The following is a 21,882-nucleotide window of genomic DNA, read 5'->3' as shown; positions in this document are numbered from 1 at the left end:
CCTGAAGGAAGCGGTCGCTGGAGGGATCCGAAGGTTGCAAAGTACAAAAAAAAAAAAAAAAAAAAAAAATTAAAATTACGTGGGGAATTTAAAAAAAAAAAAAAAAAAAGAAAAGAAAAAAAAAAGAGCGAGCAAAGAAACCCGCAACACTAGAACCTCATGCGTCACCAAAAGCGATGGCTTTGCAGAGCGCTTCTCCCACCCGCCCGAGACATGCAAACTCCTCTATTTGTGAAGATACTTCAATAAAAACAAGTTAAAGTAACTGTTCTCAGGGATTGCTTACTAAAAGTAACACAAAAAAAGCATTTATGATACTGTAAATACTATAGTATATGTGTCAATTATTAAATTGTAAAGTTATAATTATTTATAATTCTGTCTTTTATTTGGGGGATACTTGAAATTGTCGTGGGCTGGGGCGATTATTTTTATTATTGCTATTATTATTATTATTATTATTATTATAACTATTATTTAAAAAAAAAACCACACAAAACAAAACCACAGACAAAAAGAGGAGGAGGCACGCGAACATTTCTCAGGTTCCCACGGCATTGTCGGCAGCGAGAAGGGTGTGGGGGGAGGCGAACGTCCGCTTGACTCGCAGCCCTGGGACGGACAGACGGACGGACGGAGGAGCGGCAGCCCAGCGCTTGAGGACAGCGAAGGAAGGGACTCGGGGATGACGCTCGCTCGGACGCACATGGATGCTGGTGATGGAGGACATGAGCCCATGGCCTCGTACGCAGCCTCTCCTGGTGGGCACAGGGGTGCGAGGTGCCTCCTGGGGGTGTGTGCGGGCATCAGGCTGCCCAGCTCCTGGGGAGGGACCGGGGGGACAGGCACTGCTGTGCCACCTCCCCCCCTGCACCGTTCCGCTTCCCGGCTCCGTGGTGCGGCCAACGCTCAGCCCAATCCCGGCTTTGCCCCGCGCTGGGGGCAGACTCTCCAGCCCCGTGCCGGCGGCTCTTTGGTTTGGGTTCGTTTCTTTGCCAGCGGGTCGGGAGGGCTGGGAGGGGCCAGGGCCGGGCTGGATGGTGACTTGTAGTTAGAGAATGTGGGCTAGTTATCTGCTGTCTGGTTTGACTTTTAATTTTTTGGCAAGTGACTTGTGTCAGCGCTCCGGCCAGGAAACCAATTGTACTCAGTCTCTGTCACCACCGAACTAGCGGTCTTCAACCAGTCTGTTTCTCTCTTATTTTTTTTCCTTTTTTTAAATTTTATTTTATTTTTTGCGTGCGTGCGTGTATGTGTGTGTGCGACCTCTTCATCTGATGTTTAATAATAAAAGGGATGAACGTTACCACCTGTATCTCTACTGCCTTTCTCTGAAGTCGGAAGGGTCACCACGATGGCTGGGCAGCCTGGCATCACAAGCAGGGCAGAGCCCCAGGTAGGAGGTGGCATCGCAGCCCCCCCTGTGGCACCCAGCTCCTGGGGCGCAAGGAGGGCGATAGGGCATGGGGAAGGCTCCCTGGCTGCTTCAGTGTATCTTGTCTAGCAAGAGGAGGAGAGTTTAATGGGCATAAACTTGAACATAGAAGTTCCTCCTCATGTTTAGATGGAACTTTTTTTACTTTGAGGGTGGCAGAGCACTGGAACAGGCTGCCCAGAGAGGTGGTGGAGTCTCCATCACTGGAGACATTCAAAACCCACCTGGACATATTCCTGTGCAACCTGTTCTAGGTAGACCTGCTTTGGCGGGGTTGGAGGGGGGTGTTGGACTAGATGATCTCCAGTGGCCCCTTCCAACCCGATATCATTCTGTGATTCTGTAATCCCTGCCACACTCGGCATCAGCAGGTCCCTGCCCACCCTGGTGGCGCTGCCCCATCCATGCCAGCTAGTGCAGTGTTGGCACCCACGCCTCAATCCATCCTGCAGCCAACCTGGACCCTGCAGTGTGTGGGATGGGACGGTGTGGCATAGAGTCATAACCCAGGGTTCCTGGATGCTGCCGAGCTGCTTCCTGCAGGTTTTGCTGAGCCCCAGGCAGACTTGGCCTTCAGGATCAGAGGAGATGGAGAGGTGTTTAGAGGGGAGATCTCCAGGACCAGTAGGATGGTCCCAAAGAGGCCCTGGGAGCTGGAGGAGGGGGATGGTGCTGCTAGGGCCATGGTGTCTCTGCTGCTATCCTAGCCAGTGTGGCAGGGTGCTGGTGGTGGTAATGTCTGGAGGGCTCCTCCCACGTGGCCAGCTGTCCCCTAGGTGAGTACTGCTGGGTTTCCCACCCACTCAGGGATGCCCTGGGCCAATGTCATGTTGCCTACTCCCACCCAAGCAGGACTGTGGCATGGCTTATGCTGAGCCTGTGGCAGTGGTGGGCTGCGACCCTGCCAGCCTCAGGCAGCACATCTCCCCTGCAGGGCTGGGCACATCCCTAGTGCCAGGAGATGCCAATCGTGCCCTGGGCTCACATATTCTCTCGCAAGACCTTGGCACAACGCTTGCACAGCTCAGCAGGGAGAGGCATCCCTGTTTCCCCATTCTGACCTGCAGGAGCGGTCTCCCCCTGACCTCACGTGCCCCACTGCCAAGATGCCACCACCGCCCATCTCCTCCAGGGCCATCCAGTTCCCCATCCCCCCAGCCAGAGCCACACGGCTGCTGCAGAGAAGGTGCTGGTTTAATGCTGCAGCCCAACCTGGAGCGAGCCCTGTGACAACACACTACTTGGGGTGACTGTGCCCAAACCGGAGTCCTATCCCCAAGCCTGCAGGCTCAGCTGTGCTTGTTGATGTGTCGGGAATGAGCGTGCACGGCCTCCACGAAGGCACCCACGTGCTCAGGGTTCATGTCGGGGTAAAGGCCGTGGCCCAGGTTGGCGATGTAACGTTGGGTCCCGAAACCCTCCAGCATCTTCTTCACCAGCTCGCCAATCTTCTCCTGTAGGCATGGTGGGAAACCACCTTGTCAGCCCCATCCAGCCCAGGTTACTCCACCCCCACGACTCCACTGCTGGCCTGGGGGACTGCTGGGACACGAACCAGCACTGAAGGTGGGGGAAACTGAGACAGGAGGCCTTTAACTCAGGCTGGAACTAGCCCCTGTTGCTGGCGATGGCCACGGCTCACCTTGGGTGCGTAGAGAGCGCAGGGATCCAGGTTCCCTTGCAGGGTGACATCTTTCCCTGTCTGTGCGCTGCAGAGAGGAGGAAGCAGGTAAGTTTTTGTCTGGTGCAGGGGCTGGGGGCAGCCGGGTGCCTGCAGCCCCCACTGCAGGGCACATGGACCCCGTCAGTGCAGTCCCTGGTTGCTGTGAGCTCGATGTAGCATGGGAGCCCAACCATCCTGCCTCTGGAGCAGAAATCTCCAGGCCTGGGATGGTTCAGGGAAGAGGAAGAGGTGAAGGTACGCAGCCCAGGCACCTGGGCGCTCTGCCAGACTCTTACCGAGCTTCCTGGGGCCGGATGGTCCAGTCGAGACCGACCACCTCGTAACCGGCATGGGACAGGTCGTGCAGTGCGTAGTGCGCGTCCTTCGCAAAGATGATCTGTGGAGGGAGGAGACAGGCAGTAACTCCACTATGGGTCAGGCACCTTGCCACAGGCTAGGCTGGGGGAAGCAGGTAGCAGGGGATGCACCCCTCTCCCGCAGCCCCCAGGTGCCAGGGTCAATCCAGGCAGCCCCTGACTCACCATGGGCACCAGGGGCAGTGCCTCCTCCTTCAGCTTGCTCTTGACAGCCCGGGCGATGTCTTGGATGTAAGGCAGAGCAAACTCCTGGAACTGCTCCGGGCCCAGGTGCCCTGCGTGGGACTCAAACAGCTGGAGCGCCTGCAGGGGACATGGGACTGAGAGAGCTGCACCTCCATCCCTCCTCATCCCTCTCAGAAGCTGGACCCTGTCTGGTCCCTGCCCCCAGTCCCTGCCCTGGCCCCGTGCCCCAGGACACACCTGCGCTCCAGCAGCCACCTGCCCCACCAGGTAGTCAGTGACGACATCGGCCAGCAGCCGCAGCAGTCGGTGGCTTGCCTCTGGGTGACGGTAGAGCCAGCTCTTGGCCTTGGACATTGTAGAGGAGCCACCACCTTCAATCATGTAGGACATGAGTGTCCACTGCGGGAAGGAGAGGAACGGAGTGAGGAAGGTGATGGAGATAGAAGAAGATGTGAGGGGCCACTCACAGTGCTGAAGGTAGGACCTGTGAGCATCCCAGAGCCTGGGCACAGCTGCTCCTGCATTGAAAGTCCCCCACCTACACACCCCTATAGCTCTGGGGGCATCATGGCTGGTATCAGCCCAGAAGAAAGAGCAGAGAAGCCCAGCTAGGAAGGAGGAGCCACATCACTTACAGGTGCCCCAGAAAAGCCGATGAGGGGCACCCTGCCCTCCAGGCTGTGTCGTGTCAGCGTGATGGCCTGGAAGACGTAACCCAGCTCCGCAGTCACATCCACCTTCTGTCGTAGCTTTAGCAGATCCTCCACCTCTTTCAGGGGCTCTGTGAATGTGGGTCCTTTGCCGGGGACCATGACAACTTCCATGCCCAGCGCCTGGGGACAATGGAAGAAGCAGGAATGGAGTGGCCCTGAACCCAGCCCTGTTCCCAGCCGTTGATCCCCACCAGCGGCCATGGCTCTCACCTGGGGCACCACCAGTATGTCAGAGAAGATGATGGCAGCATCCAGGGGGAATCGTCTAAGCGGCTGCGGGGGAAAGAGGCAGCGTCAGTGAGGGGCTGGGACCCCCTCCCCATGAAGGACCTGGACAAGCACATGGGGCAGCGGGGTCCCCAAGGGCTGCACAACTTACTGGGGCCACCCGAGGTGGCCAGACCCAAGGTTTCCCCCTGTCCCCATCTGGGTGGGGAGAGGGGACACACAGACACGCCCCCCCCGGTGGGGTGCTCACCTGCAGTGTCAGCTCACAGCATAATTTGGGGCTCCGGCAGGTGGCAAAGAAATCCTGCGCCGCCCGCGTCTCCCGGAACTCTGCAAGGGAGCGGCACGAGTGTTATGGGGGCGTGTGCCAGGCCCCCCTTGTCGTGTCCCCATCCCCCCCAGCACGCCTGCGCCCGCTCACCGGGCAGGTAACGCCCCGCCTGCCGCATGCACCACACCGGGGTGTGCTCCGTCTCTTCCCCGCGCGCCGCCCGCAGGAACGTGTCGTTCTTCAGCTTGGGGAAGCCCTTGGGGCTGCGGATGAAAGAGCAGAGACAGATTGTCACCCACAAGGGCTCCAGGTGCCCTGCCAGACCCCCCGGCAGCTGGGGACAGGCGTTGCCAGGGCCCATGGCTTGTCCCCACTCCCTGGCTGGTGACCACAGAGAAGGGCTTGCGCTTGGCTGTGACAAACGTGACAAATGGTCCCCACCATGGTCCAGGGCCTCTTCCTGCTCAGGCTCCCGGGGCCCTCCCCAGGAGAGGCCATGCCTGGCCCAGGCCCCAGCAGATTAAGTTATCGGGGCCAGCAGTTGCTCCCGCCTGGAGAGATTTGGGGCCAGCGGGGCGCGGGGGTGGGTGGCCCTGCCACCAGTGCCCCCAGCCCCTATCTGTGCAGCGCAGCCCTCAGAGGCCCAGGCACCTGCTGAGGTGGCAGCCATGTGTCCCCAAACTCTTCCCCTGCAGTGTCACCGCTGAGGGGCTGCTGGAGCCCGGCCTGCCCCGGGGACAGGGACACCGGGCAACCGCGGGGGACGGCCAGCACCGTCCTGCTGTGACGGGTGGGGGCCATGGGGACAAAGTCCCCAAAACCTCCCGTGTAGGACCAGTGACTTCACCGCCACACCAGTGGCCCTGCAGATCCATCACAGTGCAGGAGCAGTATTTCCAGTGCCCCACCAGTGACCCCAGTGCTGGATCCTGGTGCCAGCACCAGGGCCACACCAGTGATCCCAGTGCAGGACCCCAGTGCCAGAGCACCGTCTCCAGCGCTACACCAGTGATCCCAGAACAGGACCCCAGTGCCCGAGCGCCGTCCCCCGGACCACACCAGTGTCGCCAATATAGGATTCCCAGTGCCAGAGCGCCGTTCCCAGGGCCACACCAGTGTCCCCAGTGTCCCCAGCGCAGAGTCCGTTGCGTGTCCCCTCCTCACGGCACCAGGAGGCCGAGGAGGGGCGGTGGGACGGAAAGGACGCAGACCTACGCCCCCGCCGCCCTCCCCGGCCCCGGTTACTCACAGGAGCCGCTCGCCGCCCTCCATCCTCCTGCGCCGCTTCCCGGCCACTCCGTTGCCTCCCGACGCGGCCCGCCCCGCCTCCGGCCCCGCCCCGCCGGCGCCGCCATCTTCCCGTAGTCCCGCCTCTCTGTACGCCGCCATCTTGCCCCGCCCTTTCCGTACGTCGCTATGCTGCCTGGCTTCCTGCTCCTCCGTACGCCGCCATCTTGTCCCTGCTCCTCGCTTCTCCGTACGCGACACGGGGGCCGCCATCTTGCCCTACGTCCGCCCCACCGGGCGCCGCCATCTTGCCTGGTCGGCGGGCGGGGTTTCCCGTAAACTCGCCGGTGGAGCGGGGCTCGGCCGGTGCCCCGCCGTCCACGGTGCTCGGGTACGCGATGCGTGCGGGCGGGGAAGCCCCGCACCAGGTGCTGGGCCGGCTGCGGTTCCTGCTGGAGTGCAGCGAGTGCTTCCGCCGGGCCCAGGCGCTGCCCGCCGCCCTCTGCTACGTGCCGCGGGAGGTGCAGTACAAGATCTGCAAGGACCCCGCCGCCGCCGCTGCCGCCGCCGACCGCAGCCTGCTCAGCGTGTGGGACAGCCCGGGGCCGGCGCGGGGCGGCAAGCGGGCGGCGAGGGCCACCATCGAGGTGCGGAAGGGCGGCTGCCTCCGCGCCACCGGCGAGGAGTACTGCAACGGCGCCGGGCTCTGGGTCAAGCTCAGCAAGGTAACGGCGGTGGGCGGGGGGGGGGAAGGGGGAAGGGAACGGGACCGGGAGGGCCGCCGCGGCCTGCGCTGCCCGCGGAGGGGCCTGTCGGTGCCGTCCCCTGAGGGGAGCCGCCCCGTCCCCCGCAGGAGCAGCTGGAGGAGTACCGGAGTGGCTGCGAGCTGGAGGAGGGCTGGGTGCTGGTGTGCAAGCATGCCGACGGCGGGGACCGGCTGGTGCCGGTGGAGTCCACGGAGCGGATCCAGCGGCAGCAGCAGCTCTTCGGGGTGGACTATAAACCCGTCATCAGGTACGGGGCCACCACCCGTCTCTCCTGTTAGGTCGCCGTCCCTGGCTTCCCCGGCTCCCCCTTGCACGGCAGGGAGGTTCTCACACCCTAGCCTCCGGTTCACCCCGGCCCCGCAGCCGTTCCTGCCCTGGGCTGAGGAGTCCCGGCCCACTCAGCCACTTCATCCATGGAAGCGAGGCAATAGGGTTGCTAGGTGTGGGGTTAACTGGGTTTGGCTCAGTCACTGTGCTTGTCACCTGCTTGGCGGGGTGTGGGCTGGAAGCAGGAGAGATGGTTGGAAAGGGAAAGGTGGCAGGTGAGGCTGGAGGTGATGGAGGATGGAGTGTGGTGGGGCTTTAAACCCAAATCTTCTCCTTCCAGCTGCCCCTCGAGCACCAGCTCCTTCTTTCCCAAGGGGTTTTCTCACTCCCCCACTTCTCTGGACTGTTTCAGATGGGAGCAGGTGGTGGATCTGACGTACTCCCTGCGCCTCGGAGCGAAGCCTAAGCCCATGGAGCAGGATGAGGCCGCAGTAGAGAAGCTTCGGTATGAGCTGATTCCCAGCTTCTGCTGTGGTTGGGTGCAAGCCACTGTCTCTCCCTGGCTGCTCAGACAGCTGTCTCCTGCAGACTGGGGGGAGAGGGGGGAGGACAGGCAGCCGGGAACAGCTCTGCTTGTCACAGTCTTGTCCTAGATAAGCATCCTGAGTTGAGTGACACAGGACTAACTTTTCTTCTAAGGCTGGGGAAAATTCCACTTTTAGAAGACTCAAGTGTCTGAATTTGTGAAAATGTTTACTTTATAGCCTGCTAGGCTACATGGGATTCAAGGTCTCGGTGTTTTCGAGCCTTGCTAGTTGCCAGGATGAGGAGAAGCAAGGTCTGGGCATTTGACCCAGGCTGGCCAACAGGATTATTTCATATGATGAACGTCACATTCAATATAAACTAGAAAAGTTTGCTGCGTAGCTCGCTCTCCCTTGATGGCAATGGTCAAAAGAACTCCTTGCCCTTGTGCCGGACCCCTGAGGCCTTCCTTTCCTCCCAAAGCTGTAGCACTCGCAGTGTCTGACGTTTGTTGTCCACTGCTGGGAGTGCACAGCATCCTACTGATACAATTGGCTGAGTATAAATCTTGTATATCTATATTTGTATTGGGATTAACACTAGTTCTTTAGTATTATTGTTAATTATTCAGTCTTATCTTGTTAAATCTACTTATATTTCAACCCTTGTGTTTCCTTGCTTTCCCTAATTTCCCTTTCTGGGTGGGAAGAGGTCATCGGGTGATAGAATAATTGTCTAAACGACAATAAATTGTTATGGGTTCTCTCAAACCATAACAGTAAGCCTGTACAAAACAGAAAACAGGGCAAGACCAAGGCAAGCAGGACATGGACCCACCTTCCTTGACCCATTAGCCTGGCTGCCTCTGGCTCTCCAGACCTGTTAATCCTTTTTCCCTGGTAGGTTTGTGCCCCCAACATGGACTTATGAATGTGACGAAGACCTGGTGCATTTCCTGTACGATCACATTGGGAAGGAGGATGAGAACTTGGGCAGTGTCAAGCAGTACGTGGACAGCATCGATGTCTCGTCCTACACGGTGGGTTAAAGGGACAAGGCTGCATTAGCCCCACTGTACCATGGGGCTGAGGGAGTGTATGTGGTGCTTCGTGGGCTGGGCTGTGTTTGTGAGGATGTAGGAGAGAAGCCTGGGGAGCATCAAGCGGCATATTGTATAATGTGGCCCCTGGAGGGTCTGTGGTTTGAGAAGCTAATGCTAATAATAGCTGCTAAGCTGATTTTAGGGAGGGTTTGATATTCTGTGCTCTTTGTGTGTGACCCTAGAGCACTTTAGAGGATCAATCCCAGTGTCCTGTGTGCTCTGTACTCCCTATGTCTACCCACAGCCCAGCAAAGGGAACGGGCCAGTTTGACGCCCTCTGGCTCTAAGATTCATAACGAGAGTAATCACTAAGGGGAAGTTAATCCTACCTCAGTCTGATCTTCCTTTCATTCACTTCCCTCTTCCAGGAGGACTTCAATGTGTCATGCTTGACCGACAGCCATGCCGACACATACTGGGAGAGTGATGGGTCCCAAGGCCAGCACTGGGTGCGGCTCAACATGAAGAAGGGCACCATTGTCAAGTGAGTCACCTCTCCTCTGTGCGATGTCTCACAGCTGGGGCAAACCCTTCAGCCCCTGCTCTCTGCATGAGTCCATCATGCCCAAAATTTTCCCTGTGTTCCCTGCCCCTCAACCCTTGCTCCGGCTCTGAGCTTGAAGGGTTCTTGGCATTGTCACAGGTACCCGGGGATCCCAGCACCAGGTGCTTGTGCTTGATAACAAGCATGAGCAGGCAATGAGAGGGAGCAGCAATGGGTGCACTTAACTTCTCCTCATTTTGTGCTTCCCTTTGCAGGAAGCTCCTGCTGACAGTGGATACCACAGATGAAAACTTCATGCCCAAGCGAGTTGCTGTGTATGGGGGCGAGGGGGACAATCTGAAGAAACTGAACGATGTTGGCATTGATGAGTGAGTGGGTGGAGGTGGAGAGGGTAGCATGGCCTGTGAGCAGTCATGCCAGCACCAGCCTGGCTTAGGACGCCCAAGGCTCTGGGACAGGCATTTTCCATCTTTGAGCTGCGGGCTCACTCTGCCTACAGTAGCAGACAGCATAGTCCTCAGGGGTCTTCCGAACCGATTGAGGGACCCATGGGGATCATGTCTCCTGGAGCTGAGGCTCCATCAGGCTCAGGCATTCAGCATGGACCATGTTGTAGGCAACTGGGTCTGGGTTCCTGCCGCAGGCTCCCATTTCAAAAGATGCAAACCCTCTTCCCTTACAAGCAGCTGAGTGGATTTTGACAGGATGGGCAAGGGAACAGCTCTGCAGCCCTCGTCTGTGCTGTGTTTGCAGGAGCTACATTGGGGATGTGTGCGTCCTTGAGGACATGACAACACACCTGCCTGTCATTGAGATCCGGATTGTGGAGTGCAGAGGTAGGGCTCACTGTATGGCCACATCCATAATACACCTGTAAGATATTGTACATTAAGAGTTTGTTCCTGTGGCTTGTACTTCCTGGCCCTCCAGGCTGTTTCAGATGAGATGCAGGGGAAACTCAAGGGGAGCCTGGAGGTTTGCAAGCTCTTGGCTCTTATCCTATCTTTCTTTGCCTTCGAGTATTTATTTTTTTTCTTCTGTAAATGCCCTGCTACTTCTTCACAGAAGTATTTCAGGCTCTTGGTGCCCAGCCCCAGAGCTGGTGGAGCTGGTCACATTCCTGGTGCTTTTACTTATAGACCTCCCATGCTGGAAGGTGTGCTTTTGCATGGTCTTAGCGTATCATCTGTGGTCTTCCTTGGCAGATGACGGGATTGATGTTCGTCTCCGAGGCATCAAAATCAAATCCTCCCGACAGAGGGACTTGGGGCTCAGTGCTGACATGTTCCAGCTGCCCAATTTGGTGCGCTACCCTCGCCTTGAAGGGACAGACCCTGACCTGCTGTACCGACGGGCTGTGCTCATTCAAAGGTACTGTACAAGTGGGGTGGCGTTGTCTATAGGGATTGGTGCCAGCACGAGTATGGCTGGAAGCTGTAAAACTGTGACTCCCCTTGAGACAGGCATCCTGGACTCTGGAGGAAATAGCAGTCATTTGGGAACAAAGTGGGCTCTCTCCCCTATGTGTTCATAGGAATTTTTTAGCTCAAGTTTGGTGTCTTGCATGTCACAAGCACAGTGTATCTGTGCCGTGTGTGGGGCAGGCGCGTGTAGAGTCCTGTGCGAGGGGTGCAAGGTCCCTGCAGTGCCCAGGGAGTGAGAATTTAGTGCCAAAGGCTCAGAGCTGTATAAAACTATGCTGAGTTGGGTTTGGATCAGATGTTGCTTTTTTAATTGTGTCCAAGGGTATCTGGCCTGGAATAGGCTTGTGCAGATCCTTGTCCTTTCCATGTCACAATATCTTCTTCTTTGGAATTTAGGTTCATCAAGCTCCTGGACAGTGTTCTGCATCACTTGGTGCCAGCCTGGGACCACACTGTTGGCACGTTCAGCAAACTCAAGGTGAGCGATTCCCTCTATGTCTTGTGGGGCCACAGTCTGTCAGGGTGATTGCGTTTGGGCTGTGGCAGGGGAGGCAGTCATTGCTTGTCGCCTTTAAAGCAGCTCAAGGGAAATACCTGGCTGAGTTCAGTTTATTAAAGCTGCGAAAGGTAATATTGTTTAGAGCCTAGTTTCCTGCTAAAACGCTGATGTGGAAACATGTAGCTATGGGGTAACAAGTAGAATCATACCAGAGCACTTCACCCTCAAAAGGACTTGGACCATAGCAGAGCATGAGCTGGACACACATCCCCTCCAAGATCTCAGCCCAGGACACTCTGTTCCTGCACTTGCTGCCAGCAGCTTTGAACTGTCTGTGTCCATACTGCAAGGCTTTTACTAATAGCTTCTTTCTGGCTTTAATAAGCTTTTGATTTCCATCTTTCTCATAAGACTGAGTTTGTGCCTCCAGTTGTCTGTTTTCCTTACATCCTCTCCCAGAATACGTGCCGGACATTGCTGGGTTAGCTCCATTCTGCATATTTCCAGGCCTGGTGTCAGAAAATACTAATTCCTGTGCCAGTTCAACGTAGGATCCAAAGCATTTGAGGATTCTTGTTTGTTTAGAGGATTTGCTTTGATTAAAAATAGGAGGGATAGTAAGACAGATGTTTTGGTGAGAGTGAGGGTGAAGGAGAGTCCATGCAACACTGGAGTGTGAGCATCAGATGACAAATGATGGAGAGGAACTGGGCTTGGTATCTTCCTTAAGCCAGAAAGCAAAATCTTTCAGAGGCAGGGATGGAGCACATGTTGTCAAGGAGAACGTGTCTGTGTGTGGAAGGCAGTGGCCCTGGGAAGGGGAGAGACCTGGTGGTGCAGTGGCTTTAGTAGGAAGCAGGTGATGTGTTTGGGCCACTGGGCACTTCTGACATTTTGGGCATACCTGTTGGCAGCATATCAAGCAGTTCTTGCTGCTGTCCAAGAGGCGCACAGCTCTCATTACCCAGTGTCTGAAGGACTCGGAGACCAGCAAGCCCAATTTCATGCCGCGGCTCTATATTAACCGGCGCCTGGCTATGGAACACCGAGACAACCCTGCCCTGGACCCCAGCTGCAAGAACGCTGTCTTCACCCAGGTACTGTCCCTCTGGAAGGGTCCCCACTTCTCTGGGGAATGTGGGGCATCCCAAAGCGAAAACGAACCACACAGAGGTGGGTGGAAGGGGCACCTTGGAGCTGGAGACACCTGGAGTCCTCAAGGCCTCTTCACATGACTCATAGGCTCTACAGTTACATGTGCTGATGATCCCATATCCAGGAATAACATCTAGGAGGCATTTGGGATCTCTTGAGTTGAAGTCGCTATCCTGGATGCTTTCTGTGGCATGTTGTTAATGCAGAGCATAACAATCTTGTTACACTAAAAGGGCAGCAAAGAATTCTTGTGTGACAGCAGTAATGCAGCTGCATACAGTCCAGTGTCATGGTTTTATAGCAATGGTGATCTTCCTATTCTCGTTCTCCCTGGACCCCCAAAAGTGCTATTGCTTTATGTGTGCACAAACAGCCCAGACTGCCATGAGATTTAAAGTGTGTTCAGTGTACCTCCAAGGCCGGAAGGCTCCATACAGTGGTTAGCGCTGTAATTTATGTTCCCTTTCCAAAAATGAAGGGCTCCTAGACCATTTAGAATCATCTTTGGTCAGGTATTAAAAGTTTGGGACAAACCAGATTTCTTCCCGGTTTCCTGTCATCAGTCCCCCTGGAGAGGGGATACCAGCCTTGATCTTTACTGCTTGTTGCAGGTGTATGAAGGCCTGAAACCCTCGGACAAGTTTGAAAAGCCTCTAGATTATAGGTAAGCAGTGTCGTGGTGAGGGAGGGGATCATGCAGTGCTGGGAGCTATGTCCTCTGTCACAGCAAGGTGTTTGGGAAGCCTCTGTGTGTCCTGTGCTCTGGAGAAGGTTTGCTAGGGCAGGAGCCAGCTCAGCCAGGGGATCGGGGCCTGTTCCCCAAGTTGTCAACTCCTTACTGAGGATGCAGCTGTCTCTGGAGATTGAGATCTTGTCCTGTCTTAAGCCCAGGCTGGACCAGCCTAGTCCCCCGCTGTCCTTGTTGTGCATGCTGCCTCCACAGTATCTCCCTGGCTTTGAGCAGCACTTCAGATGATGCCTGGTTCTCCACAGGTGGCCATTGCGTTATGACCAGTGGTGGGAGTGCAAATTCATCGCAGAGGGCATTATTGACCAAGGTAGGTGCTATGTGAGGCAAGGGCTCCTCTGGAGCAGAGTTGGGGGTTGATGGAGTGACTGTTGCTGTAGGGGCTCTCATTTGCTCCCAGTATTACTACCCATGGAGCAAAGAGATAAGGCAGGTTGCCTTGTCCTGCCACTCTTGGCCATGTCCCTGGATAAGGAGTGCTGCTTGCTGGGATGGGGGCCAGACCTCCATTAGTCACTAACAGCAGCTTTGACAGGTCTAATGCTTCCTCTGGCCAAGCAGGGATGTTATTTCTCTTGTCTTATTTCCTCCAGTGCCGTAAGGCTCCGACAAGAGCCTTCTGCTCAGCCCTGGGCTAGGTTGGCCCAGAATTCCTCGTCTTTGCTCCATAATTCTGAGGGTCAGCACATGAGGAATTTGCATCACTAAAAATTCCCTTCTTTTGGGGTTGCAGGTGGCGGTTTTCGGGACAGCCTGGCAGACATGTCGGAGGAGCTGTGTCCCAGCTCGGCAGACACCCCTGTGCCTCTGCCCTTCTTTGTGCGCACGTCCAACCAGGTGCTGTGGGTCGGGGTATTTGAGGCAGATCTTTCTGTGCCTTGTAATGCAGTGCTGTCCCTGTCCCCCTGCATGCCAGGGACATATCTACTTTCACTGGTCCAAAGCTTTTCCTCGTGAAGGGTTGGGTAGATTACTTTGTGGCATCTCATTTTAGGATATGCTGACAAGTGCCTGGATACTTGTCTCTCACTAGGAATATTGCCAAGAAGGATGGAGGGTTTAGCCCACTTCTGTTGTGAGAAGTGCCCAGAGGCACTGCAGGAACTGAGTTTGTGGCGCTTCATGCTGTGCTGAGATCATGACTTGGAGTTTTGCCTTTCACTCTTGCAGGGTAACAGCACTGGAGAAGCCAGGGACATGTATGTCCCCAACCCCTCCTGTAAAGACTTTCCAAAGTATGAGTGGATTGGGCAAATCATGGGAGCAGCTCTGAGGGGCAAGGAATTTCTGGTAAGCTTTCAAACTCATCCCTGCACGGAGATTTGCTGCAAAGGAAGTTGTTAGCCCCCTTCTGTGGCCTGACGGGAGCATGGGAGGGCTCTGTGATCACACACTGGGACAAAAGGTGTTTGGCAGGATTTGGGATTGAGGGGTTAGGAGAGCTTGCAGCCTGAGTTTTGGGAGATGCTGCTGGGAGCTTGGGAGAGGGTGTCTGGTCTCTGCTCGGCTATGATGAGCTCTGCATGTAGACAGGGGGAGGAGGGAACCTCTTTTGTGTCTGCACTGTTGAGCCGTATCTGCATCTTTGGGGATGTCTCCTTTACACAGACTCAGGAAAATCCTTGTTCTCCCTCAGGTCCTGGCTCTTCCTGGCTTCGTATGGAAACAATTAACAGGGGAGGAGGTCAGCTGGAGCAAAGACTTCCCTGCCGTGGACTCTGTGCTGGTGAGAGGGGCTGGGAGGCTGTGCCTATCCTATTCCTTGTGACACTCAGCAAGGTAGTGATTTGTGTCCCTGTCCTCATGTTGTACTTGCTTCCTCCTGTGGTGTGTCAAAGAAACACACACAAAAAGGTCACTCTTAGCATTTGATGCATCCTATAGCTAATATAAAAATGTAGCCTTGCTGACTACAGCTTCAAGCAGGCAATGCCCCTAACATCTGCTAAACAGCTTTAGGGGGGCGTATCCCATGCTGTGCTGCTGTTGCAGTCACTCCAGCCTGTGTCTGGGAAGGGGGGAGATTGGGGCTCGGGCACACCACTGTCTACTGGGCATCTCTAACTAGCGCTCGTCTGGTTCCTGGGCAGGTGAAGCTCCTGGAGGTGATGGAAGTTATGGACAAAGACACCTTTGAGTTTAAATTTGGGAATGAGCTGACCTACACGACGGTGCTGAGTGACCAGCGCATGGTGGAGCTGATCCCCAATGGCAGCAGCACCGTGGTGCGCTACGAGGACCGCAAGGAGTTCATCCGCCTGGTGCAGAAGGCTCGACTGGAGGAAAGCAAGGAGCAGGTAATGCTGTCCCAAAGCATCAGTGGTTGTTGAGTTCCCAGAGACATTCTGGAGTGTCCCTGTGCTCATTAGTGCAACAGTAGGCAGTCCTTTTTGGTGAGGTCCTGGAGCCCATGGAGTTGTTGAGAAGCAAAGTGGCTTGTAGCAGCGTGGGAGACATGGGGGTTTATTCCCAGCTCTGACACAGACTTCCTGAATGAACTGGGATTCATCTCTGTGGGATCCTGTTCCCTCCTTCAGGTTCCTTAGAGCACTTGCTGAGCAGTCACGTGGCTTGCGCCCACTTGAGTCCCTAGGCTCAACCATGAGCCAGGGAAATGGGCAAGACATGCTGCTTACCTGCCCTGTCTCCTTTTCAGATCATGGCCATGCAGGCTGGGCTGCTGAAGGTGGTGCCCCAAGCTGTTCTTGACCTTCTCACCTGGCAGGAGCTGGAAAAAAAAGTCTGTGGAGACCCTGAAGTCACAGTTGATGCCTTGAAGAAGCTCAGTAAGTGAAGGGCTCTGCTCAAAACTCTGTCCCTGAAAATGAGACTTTTCTCTCCGTGCTGGTACAAGCAGAGGTGTGGGAGACCGATATTAGCCTTTATTACAGTGAGAATGTGGGCCTCTGTATTTCTTGCCTTTAGCTGGCTGTAGATGTGGGCAGTGTGTCCCTTTTTCTCCATACTGGGCCTCAGAATAGAGGCTGGGGCATCCCTAGGCTGCCAGTATCTGAGCCTCTGTGGAGCTGAGATATGGATCTGGATGTGCTTTCTGGGAGGGGCCTGGCTGTATGTGTCCCTCGCACCTTGGGTCTATGTGCTCACACCCTGCATGCACCTAAAGGATTCTTCCTGTGCTGGCAGAGGACCCATGGGCAAGCATGGGAGGCCCTGTCCTAATTTATCTAGAAGGAGCTTGGATCTTTAATAAACTCCTTTTCTGTATCTTTTCTGCCAGCCCGGTTTGAGGACTTTGAGCCATTAGACACCCGTGTTCAGTACTTCTGGGAAGCACTCAATAACTTCACCAATGGTGAGTGATTTGCTCTGTCCCTGCGTATCCTGTGCCATGACAGCCCCTGCATGATGGCTGGGAACTGGGAGGGTGAAAGTCCCCTCATTGCTGGCTGGGGAATAGATGGGAGCCAGGGAGAGCAAGCAACTAGGCTGAAGAAACCACTTGCTAGCACTGGAGATACCTGGAAGTGGCTGTACTCCATCTCGCATCCCTCTAGGGTCTGCTCATGTCTTTGCTTTTACTTCACAGAGGATCGCAGCCGCTTCCTCAGATTTGTCACTGGCAGAAGCCGCCTTCCAGCACGGATCTACATCTATCCAGACAAGATGGGGTGAGTCCATTCTTCTGTAGACTGCAAGGCTGACATCCCACACCAAAGGGATGTGTGGTCTGGTCTCCCCTGCCTCGCTGGCCTGCTGGTTCTGACCACTTTGTTACCTTCTCCCCAAGCTCGGAGACAACAGATGCTTTGCCGGAGTCATCCACCTGCTCCAGCACCCTCTTCTTGCCCAACTATGCCACGTAAGTTTTTGGTGCTTCCCTACATCTGAGGGACTGTGTGTCTGGGCTCTCTTCTTAACCTTGGTGCTGACCCATAGGGCCCCATTGCTTTGTCATGCTTATGTCCCCCTGCTTCTACCATGTGACTGCTGTGATTCTCTCTGTGAATGTCTGGTGAAGCATAGCCTCCATCTTAGAAAGCATCTTGTCATCTCACTGGCAAATGCAGCAATGACAACTCCTCTTTCTTTTTTTTTTTTTTTTTTTCCCCCCTTCCCTCCTGCCATCCCTAGAGCCAAGGTGTGTGAAGAGAAGTTGCGTTATGCCGCCTATAACTGCGTGGCCATTGACACAGATATGAGCCCGTGGGAAGAGTGATGTTGCCGCCTGACCAAGCCGCATGGACAATCATTCAACAAAATGGTGCAGTGGGAAGAGCTCCCTTGCCCCCCCAGGATGTGTATATATATAATAAACATATAGATGTGAAGCCTGGCTCCCAGCAGTGGTAACCAGCACCTCTTTGGACATGGAGGTTTGGGACTTCAGCAGGGTGGGAGCTAGCTTGGAGTTTAAACGTGACTGCAGTAATGAAACCCTGGCCTAGCCCTCAGACATCAGAAAGGTCTGGTAGACTTTTGTAATGAGTTTCTTCTCCACGTGTCCCTGTTGCAGCTCCACAACTCTCGCTCCTCCCAGGTTGTGCTCTGCTCCAAACAGAAGTGGGATAGGGCCACAAAGCTGCACAGCAGGTTACAGCACAGGACAGAGAACTGTGAGCTGCTGCTGAAACCATGGGGATGCTCAGAGATGCTCACGGTGTCCTAGCCTCAGTGTCCTGACCGCGTTCCCTCACCTGAGGTTAATGGAAATGAGACCATTTGTCTAGATTTAAGAAGAAATGGGACAGGCTGGTGGCAGGTGCTGCAGGGGTGCTTCTGGCCACCAGGTGTCACAGAAAACCTGCACAGCAGGACTGTGGGTGCAGATAGGAAAGGGCTCCCACACTTTCACATAGCATAAAATTCCAGTTCCTGTGACCACCCGTGGTTCCCTGCACTTCTTGCACAGCAGCGACTGCTGGGGGAGCTGCTCCCCTACAGGAGGTGGGAACTGTCTGCTTCCCTCCTGATCTGTAGCATTCCGTTTTGTATCTGGCATGTCTGGTGGCCTAGCAGCTGTTCTCCCAGGCTCTGTGAGCCTTGGTTTTCCCCTAAAAGCCAATATTTACAACTAATCTGTTCTCATGGAGATGTGCGGTCAGGGCCGAGCTCTTCTCCCAGACAGCAGGGGTTAGAGCAGTAGCATGGCAGTGCTGGGCTCTGCTCCTCTCTGCTGTGGGGAGGTAGGTGGGGGTTTCAGGTGGACAGGGAAAGCCTTTGCCCCAGGGGAGTGGAGAGACTGGGTACCAAGGGTTGGAGCTCCTTGAGCAGGTGGACTCGAAGCATGTGAGCAAGGAGTGGGCAATGAAAGCTTTACAACTTCAAGACCATTGAAAATGTTCCTTGATCTTCCAGCCCTGGGCAGGGCTATTTATTGCCTAGCACTGTGAGCTACCCGACGTTGGTCCACTTTTATATCCCCAGCTCCATCTTCAGCCCATGTGGTCTGTTGGACCACCACCACAAAGAGCCACTGAGTCACCAAGGTTTCACTGGAGCGGGGCTGATGCTGCGAGTTGGGATTTATCCTCTCTTAACACTTCATGCCTTTTCCTCTGTTGAAGGAGTCAGTCATCCAGAAGTCACTTCCTGTTGTAAACAAACTCCTTCCCTTCGCCAGTTTCCTTTGAAATGACTGTATTCCCAGATCTGCTGAGGGGGTTTGTACTAAAAGGGATGTAGGACCAGGAGAGAGCATGTGTTGCCATCTCCTGTGTGACAGTGAATGGAAGGAGAATAAGGTGAGGGGGGAAGCTGTTTCTGGCAGCCCTTGCCTGCATCAGAGCCTTCCGCGCTCAGCTGGGTGGGTGTGAAGTCCCATCTGCTGGAGAAGGCTTTTTGTAAATCCTAGAATTATCTCAGAATTGAGCTTTGTGGCTGATTTCAACAGCCAGCATGATCAGGAGCAGAGCCAGTGTGATACCTTTGCATACTGGTGGCTGAGTTGCTCCCTAGGGTGTCTGTTTTAAATTGGCATGAGTGAGCTGGTGCAAGAACTTTGATCTGCTGGCTTGGCCTCAGTCAGGAGTGTTGGTGTAGGAGCCTTCAGCATCGAGCTGGGATTTGAAATGAGCCATCCTAGATCCTTTCTGGCCACTGACATTTGGGTGGAATCAGACCTACTTTTTCTGGTCTTGCCCACTTGTCTCTAAGGGAGATCAGCAGGAGGCCACGCTGTTTACTGAGCAGAACTAGCAAGAGAAATTGCCTCCTTTCTGGTGCTTTATTGCCAGGCAGGGGATAAGTTAATGGTTGATGACTGGCTCAGGTGGGATGGATAAAATGGCCTTAGTCTTTGGTGGCGGATGAACTAATGTCACTGTGGGAATGAGCAGGCTAAAAGCCAGCTGTGAGGGAACAGGCACCTCTGGGTGAGACATCTCCAACGGGTGACTACTGGCTCCCCTGGCCTTGGTGGAAGAAACTGCAGCTGTCAGAGGTAATTATGGAGGTACCCAGAGCTGCTCAGGTTTCTCACTGAGGGATGAGATGAGTTGAGATGCGTGGACAGCTCTGCTACTTCTCATTATCCATGTACACAGTCCCAGCCCTTCACAATGAGGGGAGAGCCGCCGTGCAGAGCAATGCTGAAAGCAGAGCCTGGCTTAACCAGTGGGATCCTTCCCTAGAAGCATCATGGCATCTCCATCCTTGGAGATGCTCAAGACTTGTTGTACAGCCCTGGGCAATCTGATCTAACTTCTAGTCTCATCTTGCTGGCTTCAGGTCTAGGTCCTCCCTAACCTGAAGCACCAGACGACTGTGGAGCTCCCGACTCTTAGCTTTTCCCACGTTTCTCTACTCTTCCTCCCAGCCAGGTCTTTTACCTGTCACACCCTTGGGTTTATTTCCTGCCACTGAGAAGAGAATGCTGCCCAAGGGCTTGCTGGAGTACTGGGGAAAGGATCTGGCTGGTGATGGGGATTTCTATTTAAAAAACACAGGACCCTGGCCCTAGCAGGAAGGCTGCAGTTGAGAGCTCATCCGGGATGGTCTGGGTTTAACCCCTACAAGCATATTGAGGAAAAAACATTGGTTTACCATATATACTGTCCATTTTGTGCTATGGCTGTGTACCTGTTGGAGAATGGCAGCAGCCACTGCTGTAGTGTTATACTGGGGTGTAGAGACCTGTGAAAGCCCTTCCAGTTGCAGGAAGAGCCCATGGCTGCAGAGAGGTCTCAGCTGAGATCATCTAGTGTGTGGTCAGAGGGTCTGGACAAACATGGCTGCTGAGCAAGGACACCAAGATAACCCACAGATCATGCTGTTGAGTTTGCTGTGCAAAGGTGAGCTGGGAAGTGGGAGCTGGTAACCTGCCTGGATCTCCTCTGCACCATCCTCTGTCTCGGCTGTGGTGTTTTAAAGCCAATTGCAAACTGAATTTCTGCTGTGGCAGCCCAGCGAGTGGTGGAAAAGGTCAGCCTGGCTCAGCTCTGGCCAATCTCAGGGGCCCAAAGTAGGTGTTATTTCAGTGTTGGGTCATGTTCCTTCTCTAAAGCTGTGGGTAAGAGCTGTGTCCTACCATGTTTGGTAAGACCCAAGTCAAGTGCCCCTGTCCTGGATCCCTGTTGCGCCTGGGCACCAGGAACCAGAAGCTGTGTGTCACCACTCTGTCACCCAGTCTTGTTGGTTGAGATCGATTTTTCAAGCCAGTGCCATCCTGAGGAAGGTGCTGGTGCCCCTGTGCTGCTGAGAAGAGGAGGCATCTGTGCGTGCCAGAGCTGAGCTTTAGGATGGGTAGGGATGAGCTGGGGGAGGGACTGACGCCGTGATGCCTGCATGTAACCACTCGCTCTCCCCTGACTTCAGCTTCCTGAGTTGCCATAGAATAGCTTCAGGTGATTAATAACGTGGTGTCATGGAGGTGGCTCAGAGAACTAAACGGCTCAACCCTTCGCAGCAGCTCTGCCACCAGCTTTATAGGGTGACATGGCTGTGGAGGGAGAGCGCAGGACCCTCCTGGCTGCGGTGGCTGCAGTTAGGAGCGAGGCAGAAGTTTACATTTCCCTCGCAGTGCGGTTCAGGGCACTTTGCTCCTGGTGAGGCTGGTGCCTATCGCTGTGGTGAGGCACAGTGACGCCTGTTCAACAGATAACACTGCAGGGGTGACAGCTGTCACCTCTCTCTGCATCGTGCCTTTGCAGGCAGGGATGGGGCTGGACTCTGACCTGCCAGGAGAGCAGGCAGGCGCCAGAGGGGTGCGGGGACCTTTGAGCTCTGCCAGCCTGGTTGTTTCCTGATCCCTAAACGCAGCTCCTTGTGCCCAGCCTGGAGCAGTTCAGGTAGCACGGGGTGGAGCCGAATTGTTCTCTGCCACTGCCTTGCCGTGGTATGTGGCAGGCAGACGTGACGTGGGGTGACATTCTGCCAGCATTCTGGGATGGTTGGGTGCTGCTGGGTGTCACAGCCTTTCTCCTGCTGCCAGGATGCCACCACTAGCTGGGATAAAGCTGCTCCTGGGAAGGGAATTCCATCATCCTCCCCAGCAGGTGCTTGGAGCCTCCCTACCTGCTGCAAGCCTGCCTGGGGCAGGGATATGTCCCCCAGCCATCCAGGAGCTGGTGCTCCTAATAGCAGGGTGTCCGTTATCCTCTTTTCCCTGTCCGTGCCAGAGATGTAGCCCTGAGCCCTGACCCACCAGCAACCCCCTCACTGCTTGACGGGATGCAGGCAGTGACAGGGGCATTGGAGGCCGGGGGTGAGCAGAGTCCTAAACTGCGGGGTGAGGGGATACGGGTGACCTGGGTCGGCTCCTGCCGGGGACCGAGGTGAGCGTAACACAGCCACATCTTGTCAAAGGCGGGGGGATGACGGCGGCTCTGCTGG

General features: G+C 55.1%; 2 protein-coding genes across 2 annotated transcripts; one reads left to right on the top strand and one right to left on the bottom strand.

The window, feature by feature from the left end:
* Positions 1-1,237: 1,237 nt before the first annotated feature.
* Positions 1,238-6,275, bottom strand: UROD (uroporphyrinogen decarboxylase). Its single transcript, XM_074152400.1, has 10 exons — positions 6,123-6,275; positions 5,024-5,136; positions 4,853-4,932; positions 4,585-4,647; positions 4,297-4,494; positions 3,899-4,060; positions 3,641-3,778; positions 3,395-3,495; positions 3,078-3,144; positions 1,238-2,889 (listed from the first exon to the last, which is right to left on the bottom strand). The coding sequence occupies exons 1-10, from the start codon at positions 6,260-6,262 to the stop codon at positions 2,725-2,727; spliced, it is 1,227 nt and encodes a 408-aa protein (XP_074008501.1). The 5' UTR covers positions 6,263-6,275; the 3' UTR covers positions 1,238-2,724.
* LOC141467737 (E3 ubiquitin-protein ligase HECTD3-like) lies at positions 6,272-17,388 on the top strand. Its single transcript, XM_074152399.1, has 21 exons — positions 6,272-6,825; positions 6,954-7,114; positions 7,547-7,639; positions 8,563-8,698; positions 9,130-9,245; positions 9,521-9,634; positions 10,020-10,102; positions 10,472-10,637; positions 11,087-11,168; positions 12,104-12,286; positions 12,956-13,008; positions 13,338-13,402; positions 13,826-13,929; positions 14,263-14,382; positions 14,729-14,818; positions 15,183-15,389; positions 15,749-15,878; positions 16,331-16,405; positions 16,640-16,721; positions 16,841-16,912; positions 17,185-17,388. Exons 1-21 carry the CDS (start codon positions 6,499-6,501, stop codon positions 17,267-17,269), a joined length of 2,544 nt encoding a protein of 847 aa, XP_074008500.1. The 5' UTR covers positions 6,272-6,498; the 3' UTR covers positions 17,270-17,388.
* Positions 17,389-21,882: the final 4,494 nt, after the last annotated feature.

The sequence above is a fragment of the Numenius arquata genome, chromosome 8 (assembly GCF_964106895.1).
Source record: "Numenius arquata chromosome 8, bNumArq3.hap1.1, whole genome shotgun sequence".
NCBI classification, from domain to species: Eukaryota; Metazoa; Chordata; class Aves; order Charadriiformes; family Scolopacidae; genus Numenius; species Numenius arquata.
The sequence above is the reverse complement of the archived record's forward strand: the minus strand, read 5'-3'. Positions and strand labels throughout refer to the sequence as shown.

What these genes read in the sequence shown, in the direction of transcription:
- LOC141467737 (XM_074152399.1), top strand. Translation starts at nt 6,499, where the DNA reads ATGCGTGCGGGCGGGGAAGCCCCGCACCAGGTGCTGGGCCGGCTGCGG. An exon ending in TCTGGGTCAAGCTCAGCAAG is followed by an intron (nt 6,826 to 6,953) that starts GTAACGGCGGTG and finishes CGTCCCCCGCAG; the next exon opens with GAGCAGCTGGAGGAGTACCG. An exon ending in GCACGTTCAGCAAACTCAAG is followed by an intron (nt 11,169 to 12,103) that starts GTGAGCGATTCC and finishes ACCTGTTGGCAG; the next exon opens with CATATCAAGCAGTTCTTGCT.
- UROD (XM_074152400.1), bottom strand. Translation starts at nt 6,262, where the DNA reads ATGGCGGCGTACAGAGAGGCGGGACTACGGGAAGATGGCGGCGCCGGC. An exon ending in GAGGGCGGCGAGCGGCTCCT is followed by an intron (nt 5,137 to 6,122) that starts GTGAGTAACCGG and finishes TTTCATCCGCAG; the next exon opens with CCCCAAGGGCTTCCCCAAGC. An exon ending in AGGTGGCTGCTGGAGCGCAG is followed by an intron (nt 3,779 to 3,898) that starts GTGTGTCCTGGG and finishes TGTCCCCTGCAG; the next exon opens with GCGCTCCAGCTGTTTGAGTC.